This window comes from Rhincodon typus, chromosome 10 (assembly GCF_021869965.1).
Source record: "Rhincodon typus isolate 14 chromosome 10, sRhiTyp1.1, whole genome shotgun sequence".
In the NCBI taxonomy this organism is placed as follows: domain Eukaryota; kingdom Metazoa; phylum Chordata; class Chondrichthyes; order Orectolobiformes; family Rhincodontidae; genus Rhincodon; species Rhincodon typus.
Window position 1 is genome coordinate 35,800,796 of NC_063341.1, and position 26,797 is coordinate 35,827,592.

The 26,797-nt window shown below is 36.9% G+C and overlaps 1 protein-coding gene across 2 annotated transcripts; it reads left to right on the forward strand.

Annotated features, from left to right (window-relative positions):
- Positions 1–820: 820 nt before the first annotated feature.
- prkaa2 (protein kinase, AMP-activated, alpha 2 catalytic subunit) lies at positions 821–15,563 on the forward strand. Of its 2 annotated transcripts, none has more exons than XM_048602218.1 (6): positions 821–960; positions 2,740–2,827; positions 6,843–7,067; positions 7,912–8,416; positions 11,566–11,692; positions 13,234–15,563. In XM_048602218.1, exons 1-6 carry the CDS (start codon positions 885–887, stop codon positions 13,473–13,475), a joined length of 1,263 nt encoding a protein of 420 aa, XP_048458175.1. In that variant the 5' UTR covers positions 821–884; the 3' UTR covers positions 13,476–15,563. The 2 variants fall into 2 exon arrangements, with proteins under 2 accessions (XP_048458175.1, XP_048458176.1); XM_048602219.1 differs by lacking the exon at positions 821–960 and adding an exon at positions 6,448–6,479.
- Positions 15,564–26,797: the final 11,234 nt, after the last annotated feature.

The following is a 26,797-nucleotide window of genomic DNA, read 5'->3' on the forward strand; positions in this document are numbered from 1 at the left end:
CTCCTAGCCAGAATCGTCATCAACTCCTTTGTCTGTCCAACTACTCTTTTGTCTGGGCTCTATCCTATATCCTATTGGTTACTCCCTACCCCATCTCCCTCCCTGTTTTCTGCATATAAACTGACATTTTCCTGCTACCATCAATTCTGAGGAAGGGTCACCAGACCTGAAACGATAACTCTGATTTTTCTTCTTCAGAGGTGTTACCGGACCTGCTGAGCATTTCCAGCAACTTCTGTTCTTGTTCCTGATTTATGGTTTTTACTTATCTTTTTGTTATGTTGAACCCTTAAGAAAAATTAAAATTTAATTTAGTATTACAGCCAATTCTTATATTTATACAAGCTTGTTGCTGATACTTCTTGAACTGCTTCAGTCAGTATATTCATTGTACTTTGTAACAGGTTTCAGACAACTTAATGGCCTGCTGGCCATCTCAGATGGAAGTTGCACATAAATTGTAGTTTGGGTGTCTTATAAGACAGGAGATCAGATCTCCTTATCTGATGATCTCCTCATCTGAAGGAAAGTAAAGAGTATTATTGGACAAAAATCCTGTGTTTTTCATAGGTAATTTTTCTAATACTTGTTTTTGTTCTAGGCTTATATAATTAACTGAATTTAAACTCCTTGGCTGCCATAGTGGGATTTGAATTAATCTCACTTGATGTTTTGTCGAGGCCAATGATTTACTAGTCCAATAGCTTAATCACCATGTTACACACCCCATTGGGATTTTCCTGTATTGTGCTGTGACAGATCTAAGGCCTTCTGTCGAAACATTGTGACATTCCTATTTTCTGTTCTTGCTGTAGGTGGAGGAAGCAGAAGCTTGTCGACTCTTTCAGCAGATTATTTCAGCAGTTGATTATTGTCACAGACACATGGTGGTTCATCGTGATTTGAAGCCAGAGAATGTTCTCCTTGATGCACAAATGAATGCCAAGATAGCTGACTTTGGTATGTGACCCATCATGTATGTGAGGAATGTGTCAGGCTGCAGCTAAGTGTTCCAGAGTTGAAAAGTTATTAGTCTGCTAGAAATACAGAATTTAGTTTGTTTCACACAGGAATTAAGATCATCTTGGAAGAATAGTTTAGTTTCTATAAAATAGAATAAATAAAGATCAATCAATTGCATATTTGTGAAATGTATTCTAAAGCTAGTGTTCTATAGAGTGTGCTCAGACAAAATGCGTTATTTTAGATAGTTTAAATTACCACTGAAGCATTGCTGTTATGCTTTTCATATTCTTAAGAAGAAATACATGTAATAGTCTAAATTGTGGTAACCACAGCAAAATCTTGTCCAATAGTATATGAAGCATTTTGATTTGCGAAGTGTGGCTTATGAATGGAGGGTCATTAAGTTGGGATATTTGAAACTGCTGTATAAGCAAGAGGTTTTGTTCTGACAAAGAATGGGTGGAAATCTCCAGGAGTGAAATTTTTTATAAGCTATTAAGATTAGCAGCTTGTTTATCTTTATTGCTTTGTTGCTCCATCGCTGGGATTCAGCAGAATTGAAATTGACCTTGAATAATTGTGGTGTGCTCTTTAGAATAGTCCTAGATACAGTATGGTGGTATACATCGGGCAAATGGTCTCTAGGGCATTTAGAAATAGGTAATAAATGCTGGCCTCGTCAGTTTATTTGTTTAATTGAACATTAGAAACATAGAAAATAGGAGCAGAAGTTGATCCATTAAGCCTGCTCTGTCATTCAAAATGGTCATGACTGATCATCCAAACTCTCTGCCATTAGTCTCTAGGAATTCATCAGTTTCTTTCATGTTATGCTTAAAGCCTCCAAAGCCTTCTGTGCTAGAGAATTCCTCAGGTTCAGTACTCTTGACTGAAAAAAATTTCTTCTCATCTCAATCTTAAATGGCCTAGCCTGTATCCTGAGACCACTTGTTCTGGACTCTCTGGCCAGGGGCAACAACATCATTTTATATCTTTCAAAGAGATCCCCTCTTATTCTTTAAAAACTTCAACGAATACAGGTCCAGTTTTTCCTGCACTCCCTGAATGACAATTGCATCTTTTCTTAGATAAGGAGATCAAAATTGCACATACTATTACAGGTGTGGTCTCACTAAGTGCCTGTACAGCTGCAACAAGATTTCGTTGCTCCTGTACTCAAACCTTTGTATATTAATGATATACAATAATCTAATGCATTAGCATGCCCAGTTAAATCCAGTTTAAATAGAAGGAAAGAAGTTAATTTTGTTGAATAATTTTACAGTTGGTAGTAACCTAAATGAGAGAAGATCTGTGAGTGTAGCCATCCAAGAATGGAGAAAGTGTATCTGTTTTGATTGTAAATGATAATTCTGTTAGTTGATAAAATTACTTTAGAGTGCAGCGAAACGAGAAAAATGATGATTTTTGGACATGTAACTAAGCTTTTATTACTGTCGGGTTTTATATTTGAGATGGTTTAGAAACAGTAAAAGAGGAAATTCAGAAATGATATAATTTGGGGGTAAAAATGGTGAAAACACCATTTGCATTTTCAGTTGCTAATGCAATTTAGAATGGGATGTCTGGTTGGCACAGACAAGTTGGACAGAAAGGTCTGTGCTGTATGGCTGAGACTGTGACTTTTCAAATAATTTTTTATAATGAACCTGTGGTAACCATACAAATTTTATTGAAATATTAAAAGTAAATTAAAATGACCATACTGATGCATGGACATACAGCCACTAAAATAATTTCTTTTCATTGTAGGCCTCTCTAACATGATGGCTGATGGGGAGTTTTTACGCACCAGCTGTGGCTCACCAAATTATGCTGCTCCAGAGGTTATTTCAGGCAGGTTTGTATACCTGTGTTTGATCTAAGCATTTCCTTCAGCTTCTGTAGTTAAATGAGATTTGGTTGACTTTTCTGTTAATAAACAATTCCCAGTGTATTGCTATTGTCTTCCCATGTATTTTTTAGCTCTGCAGCACAAATGCCTAAAGATTGTATTCCTACATTACCTTTATTAGTGTATTTTATGTCCTTGCACCATTCTTTTAACCTTCTGAATGAATATATTTTTTGGGATGGAGAGAATACTGCAAAATTCAACATGTTGGGATGTTGCGTTCCTAGATTAGGTGTGGTATATCTGCATGTAAAGCAAACCTCTGCCAGTTCTAGTCCAGAAACCATTGTTCACAGAAGAGCATTATGATATCTTGAACCTTTCAATCAATGGCAATGCTGCCACATGCCATCACTCATTTTCCCATCCAGACATCACTGTATATTTCTTCTAATCCTGACTGTCAGAGAAATGTGTAGTGTAATATCTGGCGGAGAACTCCAACAAAATGGAGTAGAGGTGGGGAAGAGAGGTCATGCCTTTTTATATACCAGCTGCTACATTCATGTAAGTTTAAAAGTCTAGTCTTTGACTGTGGGTTAGTGAATGGATGATTGAGCAAATGGTTTTGTAATGAGTAGATATAGCCAAGTATGTGGTCAGGTGAGTTGGGAGAGGGGATATTAGTTGGATCTGGACTGGTGGTGGCATTGCTAATCAGATCTGATTAGTTAGTGGGAGGCTAGTCAGGTGTTTGGAGTCTTCTTGTCAGGAGTAGTCAGATGTGGGGCGAGGTGGGAATGTTGAGCCTGGTTGGGTGGGACGGTAGTTGGGTGGCCAGGTAATAGTGTGAATGGAACCTTGTTTAAGTGTGGTAGTGGTGGGTAGTCTGGTTGTGGAGGATTTAGCGGTGTAGTCAAAGGGTTGATGGGACGACTTTTGGTTGGTTCTGGAGTTATCCAGGTGCTACACTGGGTTTTAGACTGTCTAATGTTTCCTGGGTAACTACTCAGGTAAAAACCATGGATAAATCCCAAGTTTCCATATCTAGCTCAAAGAGAAGGTCCTTTCAGGGCAGGGAAATTGCCCATTGGAAATTTAAACACACTGAGCAATTACACATAGGTCCCACATTGTGACTACTACAAGGTCATGATGCACATTATCCATTCTATATCTTGTCTCTGACGATTTGCAGGCTAGAAGATTGGGGCAATATTTCCATTGAATACAGTAAATATTCTTATTGGCTTTATTGTGAGATATCTCATTTCTTGTTGGTGTATAAATAGATTCAGGATAAATTTAGGGTTATTATCTACAGCCTCAATTCATATAAGATTTTCAAAGCCAGTACCATTATTTCCAACATTATGAGTATTTTATTACGATTAGTTTCTGTCCCATTTTCAGGCCTTCTACGCGTTTAACCGTTTTTCGAAAAGAAAACATATTTTTTTCCGAATCCTGACTGTTTAAGTTACTTAAATGATTGCCCTCTACAGTATCTAAATGAATGGAAATTTATTTGATATGGTACAGATTATTTTAGTAGCTTGATGATTGGCTCACTTTGGTTTCAGTTACTTATTGAATGTGTCATGCACATAGGTGCCATTTAAACATAGAGCAACAGCCTAGATGAATGAAGTGGAAGGTAGAAATACAATGTTTTGCAAGGTGGAACAGAATAGAGGAAAAGAAGGTCACCTCTTTGCAGATATGTGATTTAATCCGCAAGCCAAGGAATATAATGGTTGCAGTCCTAATAAATTTTGATATTTGATTCATTTTTTCTCTTTGTTCTATCTATATCCTTTACAATGAGCCTGTGTAAGGGTGTCTTGTGTTGTGGTTTACATAGTTGCCAATTCTTTTTGCTTTACCTAACTGAAATATTTTTTTGAGGGAGTTGGCAATGTTGAAAGTGTTAAGATTGTATCATTGATAAGTGAACAATTTGTTCTATTTAAAATTGCTGATTCTATGGCAAACTAATAAACAGGACCAAAATACAAGTAAAAAATCTGCAGAATGATATGAGAACGTTATTGAGCAATATTTGAGTGCTAGTAATCTAGCACCTGTTCCCCAAAGTTGGATTTTTAATTTACTATCAGTTGTTATCCCAATTAAAACAAAGAGATTAAATCTTGGAAGAATAGCAAATATGCAGATTATGTAGCAAAATTCATCAAGATTATATAATTTCTATGTCTCCATTGTCACTTTGTATTATAAAATTTATGGATTATGGAATAATGTAGCAATTTCAGTACTTCCATAAAACTTTGTGGTGATTTTAACTGCTGTCAAGCATGACGTATTCTGCACGTGCAAAATGGTTTGAGAAAGAAACTTTCCAACAAATCTTTCAGATACTAACGTTATTGTGGAGCTGTGGTGTAATTCACTTTTAGTCACTAGGCCACACTTGCATTTTTAGAAATAGAATTTAAAGCAAAACCATGGTGCTTCTGGGCTAATTGTCGAGAGTAAGCGGAATAATGTGTACTATCACAATTGTATTAGTGACCTAAGATGAATTCATGCGGCCATATCTCAATACATCCTCAGTTTATATTTGGTTGTTCCTGACACACACAACTAACCTCTATGCCCTTAAACATTAGCTGATACTAACTTATCAATATTACAATTTCAAGATGTTTTCTAGTATTGAATATTCTGCTTACTCACGAGCCTTTACAAATGTTGGTGAATAGCCTTTCTATGACTTGGAAAGTGTCCAGCACCTTGTCAGTGTCAAATACTTTGAATTTCACCTTACCCGAAAGAAGAACCTAAGAGTCCACTTTTTGGGGATTTAGGATATTTTGAATTGAAAATATCTCATTCTTTCCTCTCTCCTCTTCAATGTTACCTCTTTTTAATGTATGTATGGCAAGACCAAGTGAAGGTGGCATGTTTCCTTCCTCAGAAAGGCATTAGAGAACCAGTTTGGTTATTAAGTTATCTGACTGTTTGAAGGACAAACATTCTCATAAGTCGTGGTATATGACCTTGCTTTCTATCGATTATTAGTCCAGGTTTCTGGATTACGAGTTCAGTAGTGTAATCATTACATTGCCACATGCCCCTATTTTTCTTTCAATAGAATTGATTCAAAGTTGCAAAACTCCTGGGCAGATATCAGCCCTGCTTAGAGCTATTTTTTGCTCATACCTATAAGCACCTTACTTGAATGAGCTACATGATGAATTTCCTTGAGGAAATGTATAAATAAATAGATTTTCCTCACAGGTCTTAAAAAAGGCAAGGCAAAGCTGAAATAGTATTCAATGTAACTAGCAAATCAGATTTTAAGTGACTTGAGCCAGAAACCTTTTGCTAATTGCAGCAGGCTTTATATGTTCTAAATTGGGACTTCCAAGTCTTTACTTAAATGTAGGAATATAACTGACATACTGAGCATTAGACTCAACCAACCTTTGTCCTGATTATCAGAATTTAGGATTATAATCTGATACTGCACCTGTAGCTGAAGCAAAAAGAGACTAGTTTTACTAAAATAGCTGTTGATGTCGTTGTCAACATCTCGGAACGTAGTTTGTTTTAATAATAGTTTGTTTTGACAGCCATCATTTTCTCCCGTTCATTTCTAGGGAATCCTCTTGTGTTACGTATAAAAATAAAGGTAATTTTCATTAATTTATATAGTTGTGGAGTTCATGCCTTCCATTTTCACATTTTGTAAATGCTAATCTGTTAATTGCTTGACATCTCATTTTCAGCATCTTCCAGAGTCTGGCTAATGCAATACTGTAAGCACTTCAACTGGAGTGAACTGGTTATTGTACTCCCTGTTATTTTGTTCTTTTCTTCATTATTTTGTTCTCTAAGTCTAAATTGATCAAATTGTTTAGAAAAATATAAAACTACATCATTGCAAATAAAATAGTTTTTTGTTTCACCACCTATTTTATATTCTTCAATGTATGGTAGTTGAATGCAAAAACATAATAGAATCGTGCCATATTAATATTTTCTTCATTGTTAGGTTGTATGCAGGCCCAGAGGTGGATTTTTGGAGTTGCGGTGTGATTCTTTACGCCTTGCTGTGTGGGACGCTGCCTTTTGATGATGAGCATGTGCCAACACTTTTCAAAAAGATCCGTGGTGGTGTATTTTATATTCCTGAGTATCTGAACCGCTCAGTTGCTAATCTTCTCATGCATATGCTACAGGTTGACCCGCTGAAAAGGGCAACCATTAAAGACATCAGGTATGATCTGTAACACTTATACTATATTTGCACACACTATTTCTCCTCAGTCTTTCACTCCTCTTTAAGAGGTTATGAATCCTGTGTTTAGCCAGATATCTCATCATCTGTAGTTTGGAAGGAAAAATAGATATAATCTGTTGTCATGCCTTTGGCTAAGCAATATGGGTATCTTATGATACTTTCACCTCTAAGGAACTGTTGTGATATTATTATAATGTTAAAAAAAACTGTCTCAATACAGCCATACCCTGAGGGTTCATTCACACTTTTCTTACTACCCCGGTCCAATTAAAGTGCATGACAGTCTGTGGGTGCTACTTAGATAAATAAATGAACTGCATTTTTAGCATCAACTATTCATTGGGAATTAATCTGGGTAAATACATTTCCAGTGTTTGAGATGGGAATGAGAATGAGCACTGCTTTTTATGTGTAGTTCCCCAGATGACAGGAGTGGGTTAGGAATTTGGCAAGAGGACATTGCGATATGGGCTGTCCTCACCCTGGAGCATGAGACTAGTTGAAAAGAACAGGGAAAGGGAGAGTGGATGAAAGTGAATGATCGAAAGGGGAAAGGAAATACTGATGAAGAGGAGAGGCAGAAGTGGAAGCAGTAGAGAAAGGAAAGGGAGAATCTGGATTCAGACAACAACACAATACAAGGCTATTTGCATTCAGTTACTGCTCTGAAGTTAAACACACCAACCCAAAGTATAATCACCTATTAGAAAAAAAATCTACTGTATGTTATCAGAAAGTCTGAAAGGATTATTATTGTTATGAGTTGTTATCTTAATGTTGCATAATGAAAACTAAAATTTCATTATAATTTCACCAACAGGGAACACGAATGGTTTAAACAAGATTTGCCAACTTATCTATTTCCAGAGGATCCTGCATATGATTCCAATGTCATAGATGAAGATGCAGTGAAGGAAGTTTGTGAGAAGTTTGAATCTACTGAGTCTGAAGTTATGAACAGTCTATATAGTGGTGACCCACAAGACCAGCTGGCTGTGGCTTACCACCTTATTATTGACAATCGGAGAATTATGAATCAAGCTAGTGAGTTTTACCTGGCATCAAGCCCCCCCACAGGTTCATTCATGGATGATAATGGGTTACATATCCCACCTGGTGTCAAAGCCCATCCTGAGCGCATGCCCCCTTTGATGGCAGACAGCCCAAAGGCACGCTGTCCACTTGATGCACTCAACACTACTAAACCCAAACCAATGGCATTGAAGAAAGCAAAATGGCACCTTGGAATTCGCAGTCAGAGTAAACCATATGATATTATGGCAGAAGTCTACAGAGCCATGCGACAGCTGGATTATGAATGGAAGGTAAGAAATAACAGATTTTAAAAGCAAAACTCATTACTTTTAAGGTATTTTTGTCATGTTCTCCATGTCTCCTTGTACCTCATTTTACTGTTTCTAAGCCTCAGCCAACACCACTCTGATATCAGCTGTCTGAAAATGTACAGCTCGAATAGGCTAATTTATCTTTCACACTTTAATTCTCCTCTTCCCTGTCCCTGATTGTAGAAAAGATCTGTGCAGTACATCTAATAATAGAATGTCTGAAATTGGGAGCTGGTGTAGTTGTGATTTGAGGTAATGAGATACACTACAGTGTTCTTTTAATGATTTGAGCTGCATTATGATGTTTCTAGTTCACCTCATTTCCATCTGCAATTTTTAATGAAGATTTAAGATGAAGGACATGACTCAGTCATGAGACTTCAATTGTATTAGAATACAAGATGTAATATGCTGAAACATGACTGTTGCAATTTTTTAAACTTTCTCTAATCTTATTTTTAATATGGTGAAAGATATGAGAAGTAGTTTAGTAAAGATTTCCTTGGAGCTGTCCCTGCTCCACTGCTGTAACTTTGTAGGAGTATGATAAAAACTGTATTTGTGGCCTGAATTTTCACTGCAATTTTGATTAGGTTTTATTCCAAAAGGTTCAGAATGTTCCAAAACTTTTTTGTGTATGCACTTACTTTGAGACTTTGCAAGCACTTTGCTATGCATCTTGTTAAAAGTTCATTCTTAAGATAAGGGCGTAACAGTCAAGGCTGGTTTTGCCCTTCCTTAGTTGCCATTGAAAGGTATTGATCGACTTTTTCGAACTATTGATCAAAAGAGTGGCATTGTAGCTCATTTTCCCCAAGTTATTTAAGTGTTAACCAGATTAGTTTGGGGTTTTAAAGCTATTTTTAAGCGATAAAGAAAGCCACTGTCTTTTCTTGAAGTTTTGCAATCGTAAGACAGTTTTGTGATCACTTTTACTGATAGCTTTTTAAAATTTCTATATTATTTTTCTTATGTTGACTTCAGTCTTCAAATTGCCATAATGTGATTTGGATTGGTATAACTTTTAATTATTTGTACAGTGACATAAGTATCCAGTTATCCATCCAGGTAAATTTACTGTAAGGCCTTTTGGTAATTGCTATTGTTTACTTCTTTTTACATACATTTGTAACTTCATAAAATGGAAAAGCACCATGAGTTTAAAAATGAACTAAGTATAAAGTTTCCAACTTGGGTAAATAAAATAAACTCAACATTAAGAACTCAATTAATCCATTATAAATTATTTTCACTTATACAGGCCAGGATTTTCTTTGGAACTGCTCCTACTGTAACTTTGTTGGAAGTGCAGTAAAAATCCCATTAATAAATAGTGTTTCCATTGAAGCTACAGCAGCGGATTCAGAACAATTCTGAGGAAATCATCAGCTGCGCTGTCTCTCATACCTTTCACTATGTTAAACTATTTCTTATTCTCAAGTATACACATCTGAAATAGTTTTATCAGGTCATCGATTTACTAACTGCTATTTTGCACAGAACAGTTTGAAATAATACCACTTGGATCAAAGTTGGTAAAAGATCCAGAAAATTTGTATTTTCTTTCGAAAAATGAATTCTAAAATATATTTATTTTAGCTTGTAGTATAGATATTTATACAATCTTTGTTAGTAAATGTTAGCATGGGAAACAGTAGATATTGCAAAATTTGTAATCAGACATTAGAAACATCAGTAGGATGGAAGTGAAAGTGTAAGCAAGCATAAAATACTGGAATTTACTGATCAGATTGAATAGCCCATTGGTTTTCTCAATCAGAGTGAGAATTTTTTGTTATTAATGTGAACATTGAAACTTAAAATGGAAGTCTTGACAATCAAGTCGTGTCAACAGCACGGGAGAAAATGGTTTTGAGTGCAATTTTTCTTCACACCTTATAGATTGATATGTTCACATTTTTCAACTTCAGTTTTAGGATTAAACATTTTTTATGTTACTAAGATTTGGGGAAAATATTTGTTCTATTGGTAAAGTTGTGTTAGGTCAGAAATAAGAACAGAAAATGCATAAAATACACAGCAGTCAGGCAGCATATTGAAAGAGAAATGCTTAATGTTTCAGGCTAATAACCTTTCATTAAAACTGGGGGAAAAAAATCGGAAAATTAATTGATTTGCTCACATTGTGGCCTCCTCTAAAGTGCAGAGAACCATTGCAGATTGGATGAGTACATTACAGAACACCTCTGTTCATTCCACAAGCATAATTCCCCAGCTTCAGAAGACCTTTTTTTTTTAACTTTTCACCTTGCTCTCAAAATGACATCTATATTCCTGGCCCGATACTCTGTTCAGTAAAGCGCAATGTAAGCTGAGTGACAGCACCTCATCTTTTGATTGGATGCTTTACAGCTTTCCAAACTCAAAAGTCAAGATCGTATACTCTGGCCTCCCATTTTGTTTCCTTTCTTTGTATGTTTCAGCTTTTCTCTTATTTTCACTTCCAATCAGCAGCATACTTGCTCTCGGCAAATCATTTGTTTGTTTCTTATCTTGTGCCAACACCATTCCCTTTGCTTTGTAAAACTAATGTTTCTATCATTTAATTGCTCTGTCTTCCTCCCTCGCACAAACCTGCGTTTTGTACTTGTTCCACATACCTCTTGCTCAAACTTATTACATCTCTGACTCTTTCCAGTTCTAGTGAAAGGTCATCACCTTGAGAGGTAAACTCTGTCTCTCCACTGATGGTCCCTGAGCGAACCCAATTTTACTCTTTTTATTTTAGATTTCCAACATCTGCATAATTCTGTTCTTTAAGACGTCATACTTCTGCTTTAGGTTCCCAAATGTGGTAAAGCTCAGCACTAAGGCTTGAGCTAGATTTCTTCAACTGTTTTTTGTTCATTTTTATTTTCCAAATCCTTTTAAGTATCCTTTTAAATGGCACAGTGGTTTGCATTCAGATTCTGGGTAGTAATTTGCTTTCAGCTCAGGTTGCCCTTATGGATGATGTTTTGCTCAATAAGTCTTAGTCTACTTCTCTTCTCTTCTCCCATCCTTTCTAACTGTATATCCCAGAATGGTTTTGGAGCATTAACCTTGATCAGAATTAGTGCCTTCGACTCTGCTGTGTGGTAGATCTATAATAAATTACTTTTTCCAAGGTGGTGAATCCCTACCATCTGCGTGTGCGTAGAAAGAATCCAGTGACAGGGAACAATGTGAAAATGAGTTTACAGCTGTATCAAGTTGACAATCGCAGCTACCTGCTAGATTTCATGAGCATTGATGGTAAGGAAGACATTTGTTTTATTTTGTGTTCTTGTGTATTTTCTGCAATTAAACTAAAATGTAGTGAGTATTATACTGTTGTCCAGTAGCCAGCATTTTATATTTCTTATCTGTATAATTCCACAAGACTTTCCTGGTGGAAAATGATTCTGCTATCACAGTCTTGTGTGAAGTTACTCTTAACTATCTAGGAAGTTAACAACATCAAATTGTGCATTTATGGAAAATGTCAGAAATGCATACAAGTCCATCAGTATTTGTTAAGAGAAATGATGATGGATTAATCTTTTGGATGTAAATCCAGTCATTAGAATAGGAAGCTGGAAAGAGCGGAACTTTCAGTAGAAAAATAGAGAAAGAAATAGATACAAGTGAACAAGTACAATTTTAAAATGAAGATTATTGCCCACTTCATTGCAATGAACCCCTCTCTCAAGCTGTATATCACCCCATCAAAAGATTACATTTGAGTAGATATTAATCAATCTTTTTACTAATCAATCAAAAAGGGTAGCAGTGAGGACGAGATGGTAATCTGTGGGAGGCAATGACAGTGCATTGAGATAAAATATTAAGTAAGAAATGGCATTTCAGATATGAAAAAACTGAAAAGTAAATTGCTACTGAAATGCAGCACATCTGAAAGCAAAACTGCTGAAAGTATATGCTGGTGTCAGTTCAAGTGGGTGTTTAAAACTACAGTATAGTTTTGACTGGTCAGACTTGAGGAATTTCTTTAAATGGTGTACCTGGCATGTTACATTGAAATTTAAACTAGTCTTTCTGTTATGTCTGAAAAATTTCAATAGCATGTCGTGGATCATAAATGGTGGAAATCAATCTGAACTTCAGTCATATTCTAATTTTTAAGTCTTTATTTATGAAAGTTACGGTTTGGTATAGCTAACCATTTGTGTAAGTGCACATTTAAGTCGATGCAATTGTGGAAATCTTTGACTTTTAATGCAAATTGTACTAATGTTAAACAAGATTGAAAAATGTTGAAAATACATTTTAGGTTCTCACAAGTAGAATTTAAAAATTAATCTCTATAAAACAACAGATGATTAACTTTGGATCATAAATTTAAAGTGTAAATTTAGTCTATTCAGAAGTGATACAAACTTGAGATACTTGCATGGATGAAGGCAGAGCTGCATTAATGAGTTACACAGAATTTAAGTGGAAGTTTTGCATTGTGGAAATTTGGGTGTGGTATGAAAATGGGTGAATCATTTGAATATGAGTTTATGACATTAAGTCATAGTTATGCTATTGTTCAAGTACAAGTTTTAAGAAAATTCCAGGTTTCTCATTATACTTTGGGTTGCTATAATATTTGAAGTATTTACCTTACATTCTGATATAAAAGCTGAAATGTTGGAATGAGCAGCAGGTCTGTCACCATCTGTATGATAAATAAGTTAATGTTCCTCTTAACTGGTATGGTTGAGCTTGCATTATCAACATATCTGTGCATTTTGTTTTTATTTTTAATTCCTGTGTGTTTATTTCTTTGTGTTTTTGCTCCCAATGATTAGACGATATTATGGAACAAAAATCAGGCTCTTCCACTCCCAAACGTTCAGGATCAGCAGCTTTGCTGCACAGGCCAAGACTGAGTTCCGATGCCGTAGCTACTGATGGCCAGCCTCTGACTCTCGTTGGATCACTCCCCACTTCTCTGACCGGATGTTTGAGTTCAATAAGTCCCCGAAATGGGAGCCACACAATGGATTTCTTTGAGATGTGTGCTAGCCTTATTACTACGCTGGCTCGTTGACATAATACAATCAGCTTCCTGATAATTTATTGAGCGTAAGCTCTTTAACCCTTAAAAAAAATTGCAAGAAAACAACCTCTCCACTTAGTGTGTGTGTCTTGTACTTTGGCACTGGTTATAGACCATGCCAGTTTGCAGTTGGTGCTTGTGTTTCTTTGGTATTGTGGCGGCTGAAAGGTAACGTTTGCGCATTACCATTTGGAAACTCTGCAGTAATATTGTGGACCTTTATTATTGCACCTGTTTTGCAAGCCAAATTCATGGTATTATACGGGTTTAGAAATACATCTGGAAAGTTGTAGAAAAACAACTTTCATTTTAAAGCAGTGACGTGCTACAAATTGTTAAATTATGAGAAATTTAAAGCATGTTTTAAAGACTTGGCATATGATGTTTTAGAGAAATGGTTGACTGCAGCAGTTCATTCTTTGAGGCTGTGAGTAGATGGAAATGCTTATTTCTCTTCAGGTTAGTTGTGGCTAGAAAGCTATAACGTTAAAACTCTAATTTTATAAATAATTGAGGTAAATTACATTGAAATGAAAATTGAAATGGCTCATTTGAAATCCTCAAGTTACATTATATGCAGTTGTTCAGCATTATTTTACTGCTGATTTGTTTTATTGATGGCAGAATTACATTTACTTGTGTAGAATTGTTAAGTATAACCAAAAAGGTCCTGTGCACAAACAAAATTAGCTTGAATTCTTTGAAACACTCCCTTATAAATATTTCCCAGCTAGCATGAATACTCCTGCACACTGTATCTTTCACTTGACTTTTTAAAGTTGACAGTATACTCAGCTAGATTTGGTTAAACGTGGACTGAATGTTGAATTTTATTTAAATATACACACTATACCTTTACAGGACAACTGGGATGACAAATACTGTCTCAAAAATAGTTGATATTTATAGCATTTAATAAAGATCCCAAATTGAGGTTCTTTGATTGACAATGCCATTCATTTTGTCTTGTCACTTTATTTACCATAAATTTCTGTTTCTCACTGTCAGGTTTTCTGCTTTATAAAGTCTGCCAACTTAACTATAAATGTTTGAAAATAAATCAAGTAAATTTAAGATTATATTTTAATTTTCTTTTGCAAAATGGAGAAGCATTTTGAATTAATACTTCACCTAACTTTCCTTGCCTTACATGGAATTTATTTTGATTTGGTTGTCTGATATGTTGTATTTTCAGTTTCAACCTCCCAACATTCACCGTTTTGTGGTATTCCTGACCGTTACCATCTTTCTATTACCAAGCATGTAGTTGCCTTTCAGGCTTAATAACACCATCTAATCAGTAGTCATAAGTGCTTATGATTTTAATTAACTGAAAAGAAAAGTATGTTGATTATAATTCCCTGTAACTTTTTGATTTTTGAAGGTAGATCTGGCAATGAGTTTAATCTAGTAAATATGATATGAAGATATTGTATGCTTTAAAAGCATATACAATTAATCTAAATGTCAAAATCTACAGACTTTCTAGCGTATTGCCACTAAATTGGTACTTAGGCCAAATCTCCAGATGTGCCGTATCCCAAGCTCCATCCTTCTCTTTTATTTTGGGGTTATGGTGCTGAGGTGGTTGGGTGGGTGGAGAGAAGTGGTCATCTGGAATCTGTCATGACTTCCCATGTTAGGTAGAACAGCCTTTTGAATGAACTTCCAGGCAAGAGGTTTTCTTGGCCTCAACCTAGCTTCTACCAGCTAAGAGAAAGAAGACCTATAAGCATCCAGAGTAGAGTCCATGAGTGTCCCCTTCCTGGTAACTTATAGAATATGATGACTTGCAAGAAAAACCTCCAAACAGTTTCAAATCATGCTTTGGAGCAAAAACAAGAGTGTACACCTAATTTGTTTTCTGCATTTCTTAAAAAATTTAATGAAGTTTAAATAAACCCTCATAATAACCTGCAGACTTGAGCCAAAATGATGCATCTGTACTGTAGGTCTGCTTTATGGAGTTGAAGTCCAAATATTTGCATTTAAATATTTGCAAAACCTGAGGTTTTGTAATTTTTATTACACGTTTTTTCCAAGATTGTTTCTATTCCCAAATTCTAAACAGTCATATAGGTACCATAGAAAATTGATGTAATTCGTGAATGATTCACTCTTTGTACTTAAAAAAAAAAAAAAAAAAAAAAAAAAATGTTCATTATCCACACTGGATTCAGAAATGTTTACTATAAAGTCACTTCTGAAAATGTCAGGTGCCAGCATGCAAGTAGTTTCATCATGTTTGAGCAAAGTAGATAGAAGAGCTAGACTAAAGAATGGAAGGTAACCATATGCTACACACATTGAGTCTTGGCGATTTAAGTATTAGTTCCTCATCCTCAAACGTATCTCTCCTTAGTTGTTTTCTTTAGAAGATTTGGAGTACAGTTTAACAAAACCAATATTAAAGTTTCTTCCCATTGTAAGACAGCATTATCCCCATGCATCTTCAACAGGGCTCAGTACATATCAATCAAGAGGAAGATCCAACAGTTTTTTAAATTTCCGCTTTTTCACTTCTAGTATCTTGAAGCTGATTATTGTACTCCATTGATACAATTGATTTTCACAAGTATTATTTTAAAGTTGTGCCTTTTGTTTTACTTTTATTAACATTGCCTGCCACTGGCTTTAAGGAAGTAGTTAAATATACCCTTGAAACATTGATGTATATGAAACAGTTGCGAAAGGGTTCTATTCCTGTCCCAGTTCATCTGCTGCTGAAACCCTTGGACATCAAGACTTGACTTTCCCTCTGCATACCTAGATAGCCTCCAATCTTTACCCTCTGCAAATCTAAGGTACAGCAAATCAAGAAAGCTAAGAGAATGTTGTGTTTTATTGCGAAGAGAATTGAAGAGTAAGGAGGTTATGATTCACTTATACGGGGGCATTGGTGAGCCTGCATCTAGAGTAGTGTACAATGCTGATTACGGTTGTTAATATGTTGGAAGCAGTTCAGAGGTTTACTACATTAATGCATGGAATGAGCGGATTGCCTTCTGAGGAAAGACTAGACAACCTAAGCCTGTATCCTGTGGAATTTAGAAGAATCAAAGGTAACTTAATTGAAAAGTAAGATCCTGAGAGGACTTGACTGAGTGGATGTTGCAAGGATGTTACCTGTTACGGGGGAAATCTAGAATGAGGGGCCATTGTTTTAAATGGGAAACCACTTATTTTTAAACTATTTAATTTTTTATTTCTCTGGGGGTTGAGTGTCTTTGGAATTTCCTTCCTTAAAAGGCAATGGATGTAGATTCTTTAATTTTCTTTTTAAGGTAGCGGTAGGTAGTTTCTTGATTACCAAGGGGATGAAAAATTATTGGCGATATGCGGGAATGTAGAGTTAAGGTTAAAATCAGTTTAGCCGTGATCTTATCGAATAGCAGAACAGACTCAGAAAGCAAAGTGGCCTATTGTTCCCTGTTTGTATCTAAAATTTAACTACCCATGTTCAAATCCACACCAACTTCAATTCACCCCAATGCTTGCTGATCTATGTTGGCGATTTGTTTGGTGACATGTTAATTTTAAAATTGGAATCCTTGTGCTCTAACCCTTCAATGACCTCACTATTCTCCCTACTCCTCCTCCCTCCGCACCCCCGCCACCCCCGGCCCTTTCCCTATCTCCTGTAACCTGATTTATCGTACACTATTCACGATGGTCGCATTTATCCAATTTGGCTTGTTGGAGCATATTCCAGTTTTAATCACTCCGTTGGTGATGGTGATGTCATCTGCCGAGGCCCTGAATTCCCTCTCTAAAACCCTCTACCTCTCTTTCTCAGATGCTCCTTAAACCTACCTCTTTGACCAAGTTTTTGGTAATCAGCCCTAGTGTAACTTTGATGTTGTCAGATTTTATTTGATGCTCCTGTGAAGCACCTCTTGGAATTTTACTACATCTATGGTACTATGTAAATACAAGTTGTTGTTATAATCTATGTAAAGAGTAATTGAAATGTCCTAAAATATTGAATTACGCAATATAAACACCAGTCCTTTTTCTTCCTTTAATTCCCCTCTCCTCCTCATCTTCTAAAACATGCCTTCTTAACACATGGTAAAGGCATGATGGTTATGAACTGGTGAACATTGTAAGTGAAAGAGCAGAATCACAGAATCTATCCCTTTTAACTTCTACGAATGGGATTGGGTGATCAAGAGTCACAAACAGTGTGAAGAACTGACTCATTGTTATTTAGTATTTAAAGTAATTCACTCTTCATTGCTTGAAATGAAGAAATAACTTTTGCCTTCGCATACACACTGTATATTTTGAAGTAAGTCATTCATGTCCAGTTGATCTTTTCAGTATGTCCCTGTCCTTGCAGCAATAGGCAGTACTGGATGGACTAGACATGTAACTTCCTGGCTTATAAATACATTGCGACTTTATGGTACATTAGAAGGCAAAATGTTAGAGTATCAGTTGCATGGAAAGCAATTTTATAAGCTTGTACATTTTACTTGAAAAAGTAGCTTTGTGTGTACACATCTCTTTGCATGTTTCTTGGCAAAGATCAGTAAGCAAGTGGAGCACCCATTTTATTTTTAAGTATCAAAGCATTGAAACTTGAATCATGCTTGAATTTTAGATTGATGTAATTCCAGATGTCATCTCATGCCCTATTTGAACTTTAGCTGCTTATATTTTGTGTCCATAAAATAACCATATTTGAAAGTCTCATTTATGTGATAATCGTTTTGTCTCTGTCTCTAATCACCTTTTAATTATATTGAAGTGAATACTTGAAATGTAATTTAGTTTGATTAGGTATTTTCTTTTTTTCATTTTGTAGCTTTTTTTTTCACAATTCCAGTTTGCTTATTGGTTTAAAGTTGACAATGAAATTGTAACTTAAACAAAGCGTAGTTTAGATTGAACATCAAGATTAAGCATATTCCACTATGATGGGATACACTACTTAATTATTAAGCTAAAAAGATCTACACTACAAATTCAATGGTATTCACAACTTTGCATTCTAAATCCTTGCAGAAATTTTTCAGTTAACCTTAAAATTATGTTTCCCGTGGTGTTTCAGTTGCCTTTTGTTTGAAGGATGTGTGGGAGCACAGTTTTGTGCACAGTTCCTTCCAGAAATCTGACAGTTATGATGCAGGGCGGTCATAGAAAATGCTGCTCCATTCTTGATACCACTGGAACAGAATTTTTAGCTAAGCATTACTAGACGATATGGTACAACATATTTCCCTGGTTATTGGTCTTTTTCTGGACTGGAGGCTTGCATGCTTCACTGCTTTGTGAACTAATTGAATTATTTTGTTAAGGAACTACCTAAGTAGGCATTGCCAGATATTGCTTTGGAACTGATCTGTTTTACTTTTGTGAAGTCAAACAATACTGTATTTGTCAATGCGAATGGAATTTGTATGTATTCAGTTTTTACTAAGGTTACCATGAAAGAGGATGTAAATTATCAAAGACTGTACAAGACAAATCAGGGTACACTTAATTTACCATGAGCTGTGAAATTGAGTGCTGCATGTTGCCACTTTGTGGCAGTTTGGAGCTATTGTACATAGTAAAACTGGACTGACTTTAGTCCTTGTTGCTGTGTGCTATGGTTGCCTTAAAATTTGAACATTATATCATTATGATAGCTTTATTCTTTGTCGTACTGTCATGTATTTATACAAAAATGTACTTTTTTTCTATTTGCAGGAATCAAGTAACTGAAAAGTTTTAATGTTTTCCTGCAGAAGTAAAATGCATGATCTTAATATGTTCTATAATTATAATGTGTGGAACAGTTTGCTTCACTCCATATTTTTGATGTACGAAGAGGAGAAACCAGTGTTAATCTCAATGCAAAGTTTTGGATCTTTGTTATAGTTTTACCATATTTTGCTGAATTTTCTTATCTAATATTTAATGAAGAATCACAAATATTTGAGAGCTAACACCAAGATGAAATGGGAGTTTGGAAGCTATTTAAAAAAAAACTCTAAATATGGGAAAGAGCAAGGTCCGTCAGAATCTGTGGGGAATTGTGCCAAACTGGATGACCCGAAATCTCAGCCATTACCTTGTCATCAGTGTTAACTTTGAGCTGTGAAGTCTTTCCATTTGAATCCAAATAATTAATTTAACAACTACCCTAATAAGCAAAATGGTATTAGATGAGCAAATGATCCTACAAGCAAGCCCTCTGATTTTTCTAGTTTCAGTCATGGGATTTTTCAGTCTTCAAAATTGTCTGGTAGAAGACCTAAATCTGGAAGACTATTTCTAATTAAATTGACATTGCCAAAGCGTCAAACCTGTAAACTACAATTTAGAACTGATGTCACGGTTTTTTTTATTATCACTGAGTGAGTAGTACATAGACTCCTGGCTACAATATGAAGGCAAAAGTCCCTGTAATAACTTTGGATGCTGTAATGGGAATAATTTCATTCAGGCTGGATGAACTAAGATGGGCCATTTCATAATTAGTTTGTAGAAAAATTTTGGAAGTGAATTTTCTCACAGCATAGGTTGTTCGCCTTGGAGTTAAGAATACAGACCTTAAACTGGAAGGGGTTGCTCGGTATATAGCACTTTTGATTTCCTGATACTTAATAACTAGAAAAATTGAAGTGGAAATTTTACGATCTGCACTCTTGTCAAATGGTGCACAGTAATAAACTGTCTCACAGGACTTAACTCAATTTTTAAATTTTGTTATTCTCCTTCTGTTTCTCATGCCTCTGCATTATTGCTTATTGGGCTTACTAATGGGTTTTCATAGCATTAAAGCAAGCATTCAAATTCCAGTCTGTCAATTTTTTTTTCAGCTTGGATAAACATAGCAGCAAGGCTAAGATACATCCAATGATTAAACTGAGAATTTTTTAAACTTGTCTACTATTTTGTAGAAATTTATCTAAAAAAAGACTTATTTTCTGTTATGGACATGGCTACCATCTATTTTGAAAGTAACTGACATGAGCTTTAATTAAGCCCAGAGTTCAGTGTTCATTCAGATGCATGAAAGGTTTCTCTTTTGCTTTTTGTAAAGATCCCATTCCAGTTACTAAGGGACAGTGTTCTCACCCCAGTTCAAAAGTGCAAACACCAAGGTTCCAAGAGTGGTTGTTATTTGAAATGGCATGTCACATTAGAGGATGGTGAGAGCTTGGAATTGAGAAATGTCCTTTTGATATAGAAAGCTACACACCTTGGCAGTTCTTATGATTTGGAAATTGTGTATTCTAGCATTAAAGTGCTCATTGTTACCAATTAAATATTCATGTATACCAATTTATCAAATTAGTTTCACCACTACTTTTGCCCAGAAAGCACTGAATTTGACAGCAGTTCATGATTTTTGTATGTGACTATAAGAGAATTTTGTCCATAATGACCCATGCAACTTATTGTTTCTGAAATGTAATGTATTGCATGATATTATCATGATTTCTATTTGCACTTTAATAAAAGACATTTAAATATTTAGATCTGTGATCTCAAGTGTCATACTCACCTTTTGATCATTGCTTTTCATCTGTGCTGTAAGAGTTTGAAACTAACAGTCTGAGATGAATTTCTGTTTTGTTGTGTTCACTCCATTCCAATTGGACATGACCCACCATTTTGAACTACTCATGGCTTAAACATTGTCTCCTTTCAGCAATTTTATTTTCTCTTGCAGTCATCAGGACCATGATACAAGAGGCACCACTTTAAGCAGCATAAGAGGGCACTGATTAGTTGGGATATCAGTGGCATGAAGGTTTAGCAAGAATAGTTAACGGTCAATCTTAATTCTCAGACCAGCAAGTAGACTGATTAGTCAGGGTGTTGCTGTGGGAATGCAGCAATAATCGGAAGAAAATGAGTCATGAAACAAAGTGCAGCGTATGTTTAAATTCCTTTTGCCTATAGCTACTTTTACAGGGTAGATGAAACGTTGTGTTCCTTTCACTCTAGTGCACTTAACTAGCCAGCTTTTCTTAAACAATAAGTAAAGCTGTTGAAGTTTGATTTCTCCTTGCCCCATTTGATCACGCTGCTCAACAACCTTTTATGATGAACCAGCAGTGCCAAAGTTGTTCGGATTACAGGAACAGCTATTGACAGTGCATCTCCATATCCTCATGTTTTATCTATTCTTGGGCTCCTGCACAATACACTAGATAATTGTCTCATCATGACTACAGCATTTCTACTTAGTTACTAATCCACTGCCACAAGGAAGTCATTTGTTGTCAGTGATCTTAAAAGAACAGCGATCCACTATCTCAATTCCCAATCAGCTTTGCATAGCGATCAAAATGATCATTTTCAATTTGATACAAGTCCAGCTGTTCTTGTAGCAGGATCTGGATCATTACAGATAAGACAAGTTGAGAAATGTGTGTCAGGACCCTGTGGAAGTCTGCTGTGTATTCATGCACTGAAATTGTATGGGCAGGTTAAACTTCATGGTGCTGATTTTTATTATCCTGAACCCTCTGCAAAATTGTACAAGGGGTAGACTTAGGTCAGATACACAGAACTTCCCTGTAAACTTACCCTAGAAATGTGTTTAACTCAGTAACTAGCCAGTGTAACTCAACTGAGCAACAAAACCTATGTGCCTCCCTCTCTTTGCCATCGTTCCATGGTCACTCATTTGTTTTGCTGCTAGCTGATATTCATGTATTTTGATGGCTAGTTTCCTTCCTATCTGTCTGATGTAATGTTTGTGGCAGTCGTTGCATGATATTTTGTAAATTACGTTGGTTCTGCATGTTGTGGGAATGGGGTCTTTAATCCTTGAGTGCTTGGTGTAGCATGGCTGAGGGCTTGTGTGCTACCATGATTCCTAGTAGACTTAGGAGTCTCGTTGTCAGTTCTGATATGTTCTTGATGTAGGGGCAGTGTGGGCAGTGTGTTAGGGCGTACTGTATACAAAACAAAAACCAGAAGTGACACAACTCACCATAACAGACTGGACAGTATAAATTCCAAGTGGAGTAGTACATCATCGCTTCATCAGAGGCTCCACTGATGATGTTGCCTAGCATGGTGACGAAACACCTGAATGAAAACAAGCCAGCTCGGCGAACAAGTCAACAACTTCACCCACAACCTGAGCTACAGATCTTTGCTAAAACTTTAAACACCTACAGGTGCAACATGCTAAAAATTGCCCAACAATGTGAAACTTTCACCAACCAACTGAGCTCTACCTGTGAACAACTTCACTTCCTCCATGAATGCCTCAGGAACCAGGTACTGCCCTGCAGTGTGAAGTACAAATCTCCACTCAACAACCCACAGGCACACAAAATAGTTGAATAGAATGGATGCAGAATGCTACGGGTAATGATTATTGATGCCCATAACCGACTGTACAAGTATGAATAGGAAATTTCACGCCAAAAATCACAGTACCTAAACACTATGGACCAGCAATGGACTACAACCCTAGAACAGGCCATCACTGTCAAAAGACACAAGCTACAGGAAAAACTTTCCAAACTGGTCCAGGACAACAACAAAGCAGACATATGGATAAGAAACCTATCCAACAGAAAACTTGCAGAAACTGAGAAAGCTGTCCTATTATGTGGACTGAACTATAACCACAAAGATGCAAACAGAACAGACTTCATGGCCACCCTGGAAACTACTCTGAAAAACAGACTCACTGACGAAACACAACAAGCCATCCGACAAACTAATCCCCACGGTAAGCCGAAAGAACGAATGGGACACCCTGAACACAGAGGAAAGCACTAGATAAACTCAAGAAAAACAAGAATGTTATAATCCTCCCAGTGAACAAAGGGGCGCATAACCATCATTATGAACCAACCAGACGAAGAAAGCACAGGCATTGCTCGCAGATGCAACCACTTACCAACAGGTGGCAATAGACCCAACATCATAGCTAAGTAGTAGGATCACCCAGACACTGAAGACGCTAAAGGATGCAGGAAAGATAATCAAGACGGACTACGTGAGAATGAAACCATAAGGCATGAACACCCCCTGCTTCTATGGACTTCCTGAAGAACATAAGCCACACATTCCCCTCAGACTCCGTACCAGGCACACCTTCACACAAACTGGCCAAGGACTTACATCAGAGATTGAAGCACCTAGTCGATGGATCACCCCATTCCATCCACTCAACCCAAGATTTCCTCAATATCTTCAAGAACATTTTCATTTTGAAGAACAGTTTCATTCAGAAAGTAAGGAGGCATGGGATTCAGGGAAATTTGGCTGTCTGGATACAAAACTGACTGTCTTCTATTGGACAGAGGGTGATAGCAGATGGAAAGTATTCAGCCTGGAGCTCTGTGACCAGTGGTGTTCCGCAGGGATCTGTTGTGGGACCTCTGCTCTTTGTGATCGTTATAAATGACCTCGATGAAGAAGTGGAAGGGTGGGTTAATAAGTTTGCCGATGACACGAAGGTTGGTGGAATTGTGGACGGCGTTGTAGGTTGCAACGGGACATTGACAGGATGCAGAGGTGGGCAAAGAAGTGGCGGAATTCAACCCAGAAAAGTGTGAAGTGATTCATTTTGGAAGGCCGAATTTGAATGTAGAATACAGGGTTAATGGCAGGATTCTCGGCAGTGTGGAGGAACAGAGGGATCTTGGGGTCCACGTCCATAGATCCCCCAAAAGTTACTACCCAAGTTAATAGGGTTGTAAAGAAGGCGTATGATGTGTTGGCTTTCATTGGCAGGGGAATTGAGTTTAAGAGCCGTGAGGTTATGCTGCAGCTCTATAAAACCCTGGTTAGACCACACTTGGAATATTGTGTTCAGTTCTGATCACCTCATTATAGGAAAGATGTGGAAGCTTTAGAGAGGGTGCAGAGGAGATTTACCAGGATGCTGCCTGGACTGAAGGACAGGTCTTATGAGGAGAGGTTGAGGGAGATAGGGCTCTTTTCATTGGAGCAAAGAGGTGTATAAGATGATGAGAGGCATTGATACAGTGGATAGCCAGAAACTTTTTCCCAGGGTGGAAATGACTATTATGAGGGGGCATAATTTTGAGGTGATTGGAGGAAGGTATAGGGGAGATGTCAGAGGTATGTTCTTCACACAGAGAGTGGTGGGCATGTGGAATGCGCTGCCAGCAGTGGTAGTGGAGTCAGATACTTTAGAGACTTTTAAGCGACTCTTGGATAGGCACATGGATGATAGTAAAATGTAGGGTATGCAAGGCAGTTTGATCTTAGTAGGATAATAGGTTGGTACAACATCGTGGGCTGAAGGGCCTGTACTGTTCTCTGTTTCTATGTTAACATAAAAATCAGCGACGACAAGATTATGGTATCTTTTGATGTCTCAGCTTTATTCACATCAATTGCCATCCCACTAGCCACATTACTAGAGGAAACAGAAACACAGACCAGCAGCTCCATCAGCAATGACAACATACTTAAACTACTAGACCTCTGCCTTACCACACACTTTGTCTTTAATGGTCAAGTGTACAAACAGATCAATGGTACACCAGTAGGGGTTACCCATCTCAGGACTCATTCATGCAAAGAGTAGAATACACTAGAACCCTCCCCTGCATTCTACCTAAACTGTGGATCCGGTACACAGATGACACATTTGTCATTATTAAACCCAACAAACTAGAAGAGACACACCATCTCAATTAACAACGTATTCGCCAGGATTAAATTCATGAGAGGAGAAGAAAACAATAATCAGCTTCCGTTTCTGGATGTCAGAGTTGACTGTATGACCAACGGGGAGTTCCAAACCTCAGTTTGGAAAGCAACCCACATTGACCCAATTCTCAACTTCCACAGCAACACCCCAACGTCCACAAACAAAGCTGTGTTAGCACACCATTTAAACGGGCCAGCACTCACTGCAACAGAACTGCACAGGAAAGAGAAAGAGCACCTATACAAAGTTTTCGCTATGAACGGATAACCCCGCAACTTCATCCGCAGTTGCCTACTAAACAGGCAACACCAAGAGGACACAGTACGCCCTAACACACTGCCCTACATCAAGAACATATCAGAACTGACAATAAGACTCCTAAGACCACTAGGAATCATGGTAGCATACAAGCCCACAGCCACACAATGACAAACACTCAAGGATTGAAGACCCCATTCCCACATCATGCAGAACCAACGTAGTTTAGAAAATATCATGCAACGACTGCCACAAACATCGGCTAGCAGCAAAATGATACGATGAATTTTCCTTAATATTGGTAAACTCAGACAATGAAGGCCATCAGTTTAACTGGGATAATGTAACTTCAGTAGCCCAAGCCAAACATAGACACGCATGAGAATTCCTAGAGGCATGGTTCTCCACCCATAATGCAATCAACAAACATAGAATTGGACCCCGTATACAAACCCATACAGATCAAAACTGGAAATGACAACTCACCATAACAGATCAGACAGTATAAATTCCAAGCAACATTGCTTCATCGGAGGCCTCACTGATGATGTTACCTAGCACGGTGACAAAACGTCTGAATAGAAACAAGCTAGCTCGACAAGCAAGTCAAAATCCTCAGGAATTGAAGTTCATCCACAAATTATTCACAGCACAACCATATTCTTTCAATCAATGTACTACATCATATTAATCTTAAATTTATGGTGGGGTTTATGTGTACGATTTTAGAAAATAGACTTCGTGTTATTATCGGATCTTGATTTTAATCTCACTTGCCCACAGAAACAGATGAAACCTGAATTATCAATACAAATCTGCAGTAACTTCAAATGTTCTTCAGAGTGGCAAGTTTTCTGCCAATTAACAAAAGACCACAAATGCCAGTGATCTAAAATGAAAACAAGACTCTCAAAAATGAAGTTATTTTTGTCCTTTAGAAGCTGATCAGTTGATGTCACTTTCAGAGTGACATCAGTAGAGTGCAAGATTAAATTCAGAATGTCAAACCCCCCCCCCTTAGATCCGCTTCAATTCATAGGACACTTCTGATATTGCAAATCACCTTTGTATTTTGTGCATTTCACTATGTAAAAAGCAGCACATAATTTAAAAAAAAACTGGTTCACCACCATCATCTGTGAAGAGAAATCAGACCAGACCCAAAACGTTAACTCTGATTTCTCTTCACAAATGCTGCCAGACCTGCTGAGCTTTTCTAGCAATTTCTGATTTTGTTTCTGATTTACAGCATCTGCAGTTCTTTTGGTTTTGGTTTACTACCGATATGTGGACAGGTAAAACTCAACAGAAAGAAGAAAACCTGTAATGGTTATTTTCCTGTTGGGCTATCAAAAATCTCAAGTAGCCCCTTTTAAATTAAAACACAAACTAGTTACACAAA

What these genes read in the sequence shown, in the direction of transcription:
- prkaa2 (XM_048602218.1), top strand. Translation starts at nt 885, where the DNA reads ATGGTGGTTCATCGTGATTTGAAGCCAGAGAATGTTCTCCTTGATGCA. An exon ending in GCAACCATTAAAGACATCAG is followed by an intron (nt 7,068 to 7,911) that starts GTATGATCTGTA and finishes TTTCACCAACAG; the next exon opens with GGAACACGAATGGTTTAAAC. An exon ending in AGATTTCATGAGCATTGATG is followed by an intron (nt 11,693 to 13,233) that starts GTAAGGAAGACA and finishes CCCAATGATTAG; the next exon opens with ACGATATTATGGAACAAAAA.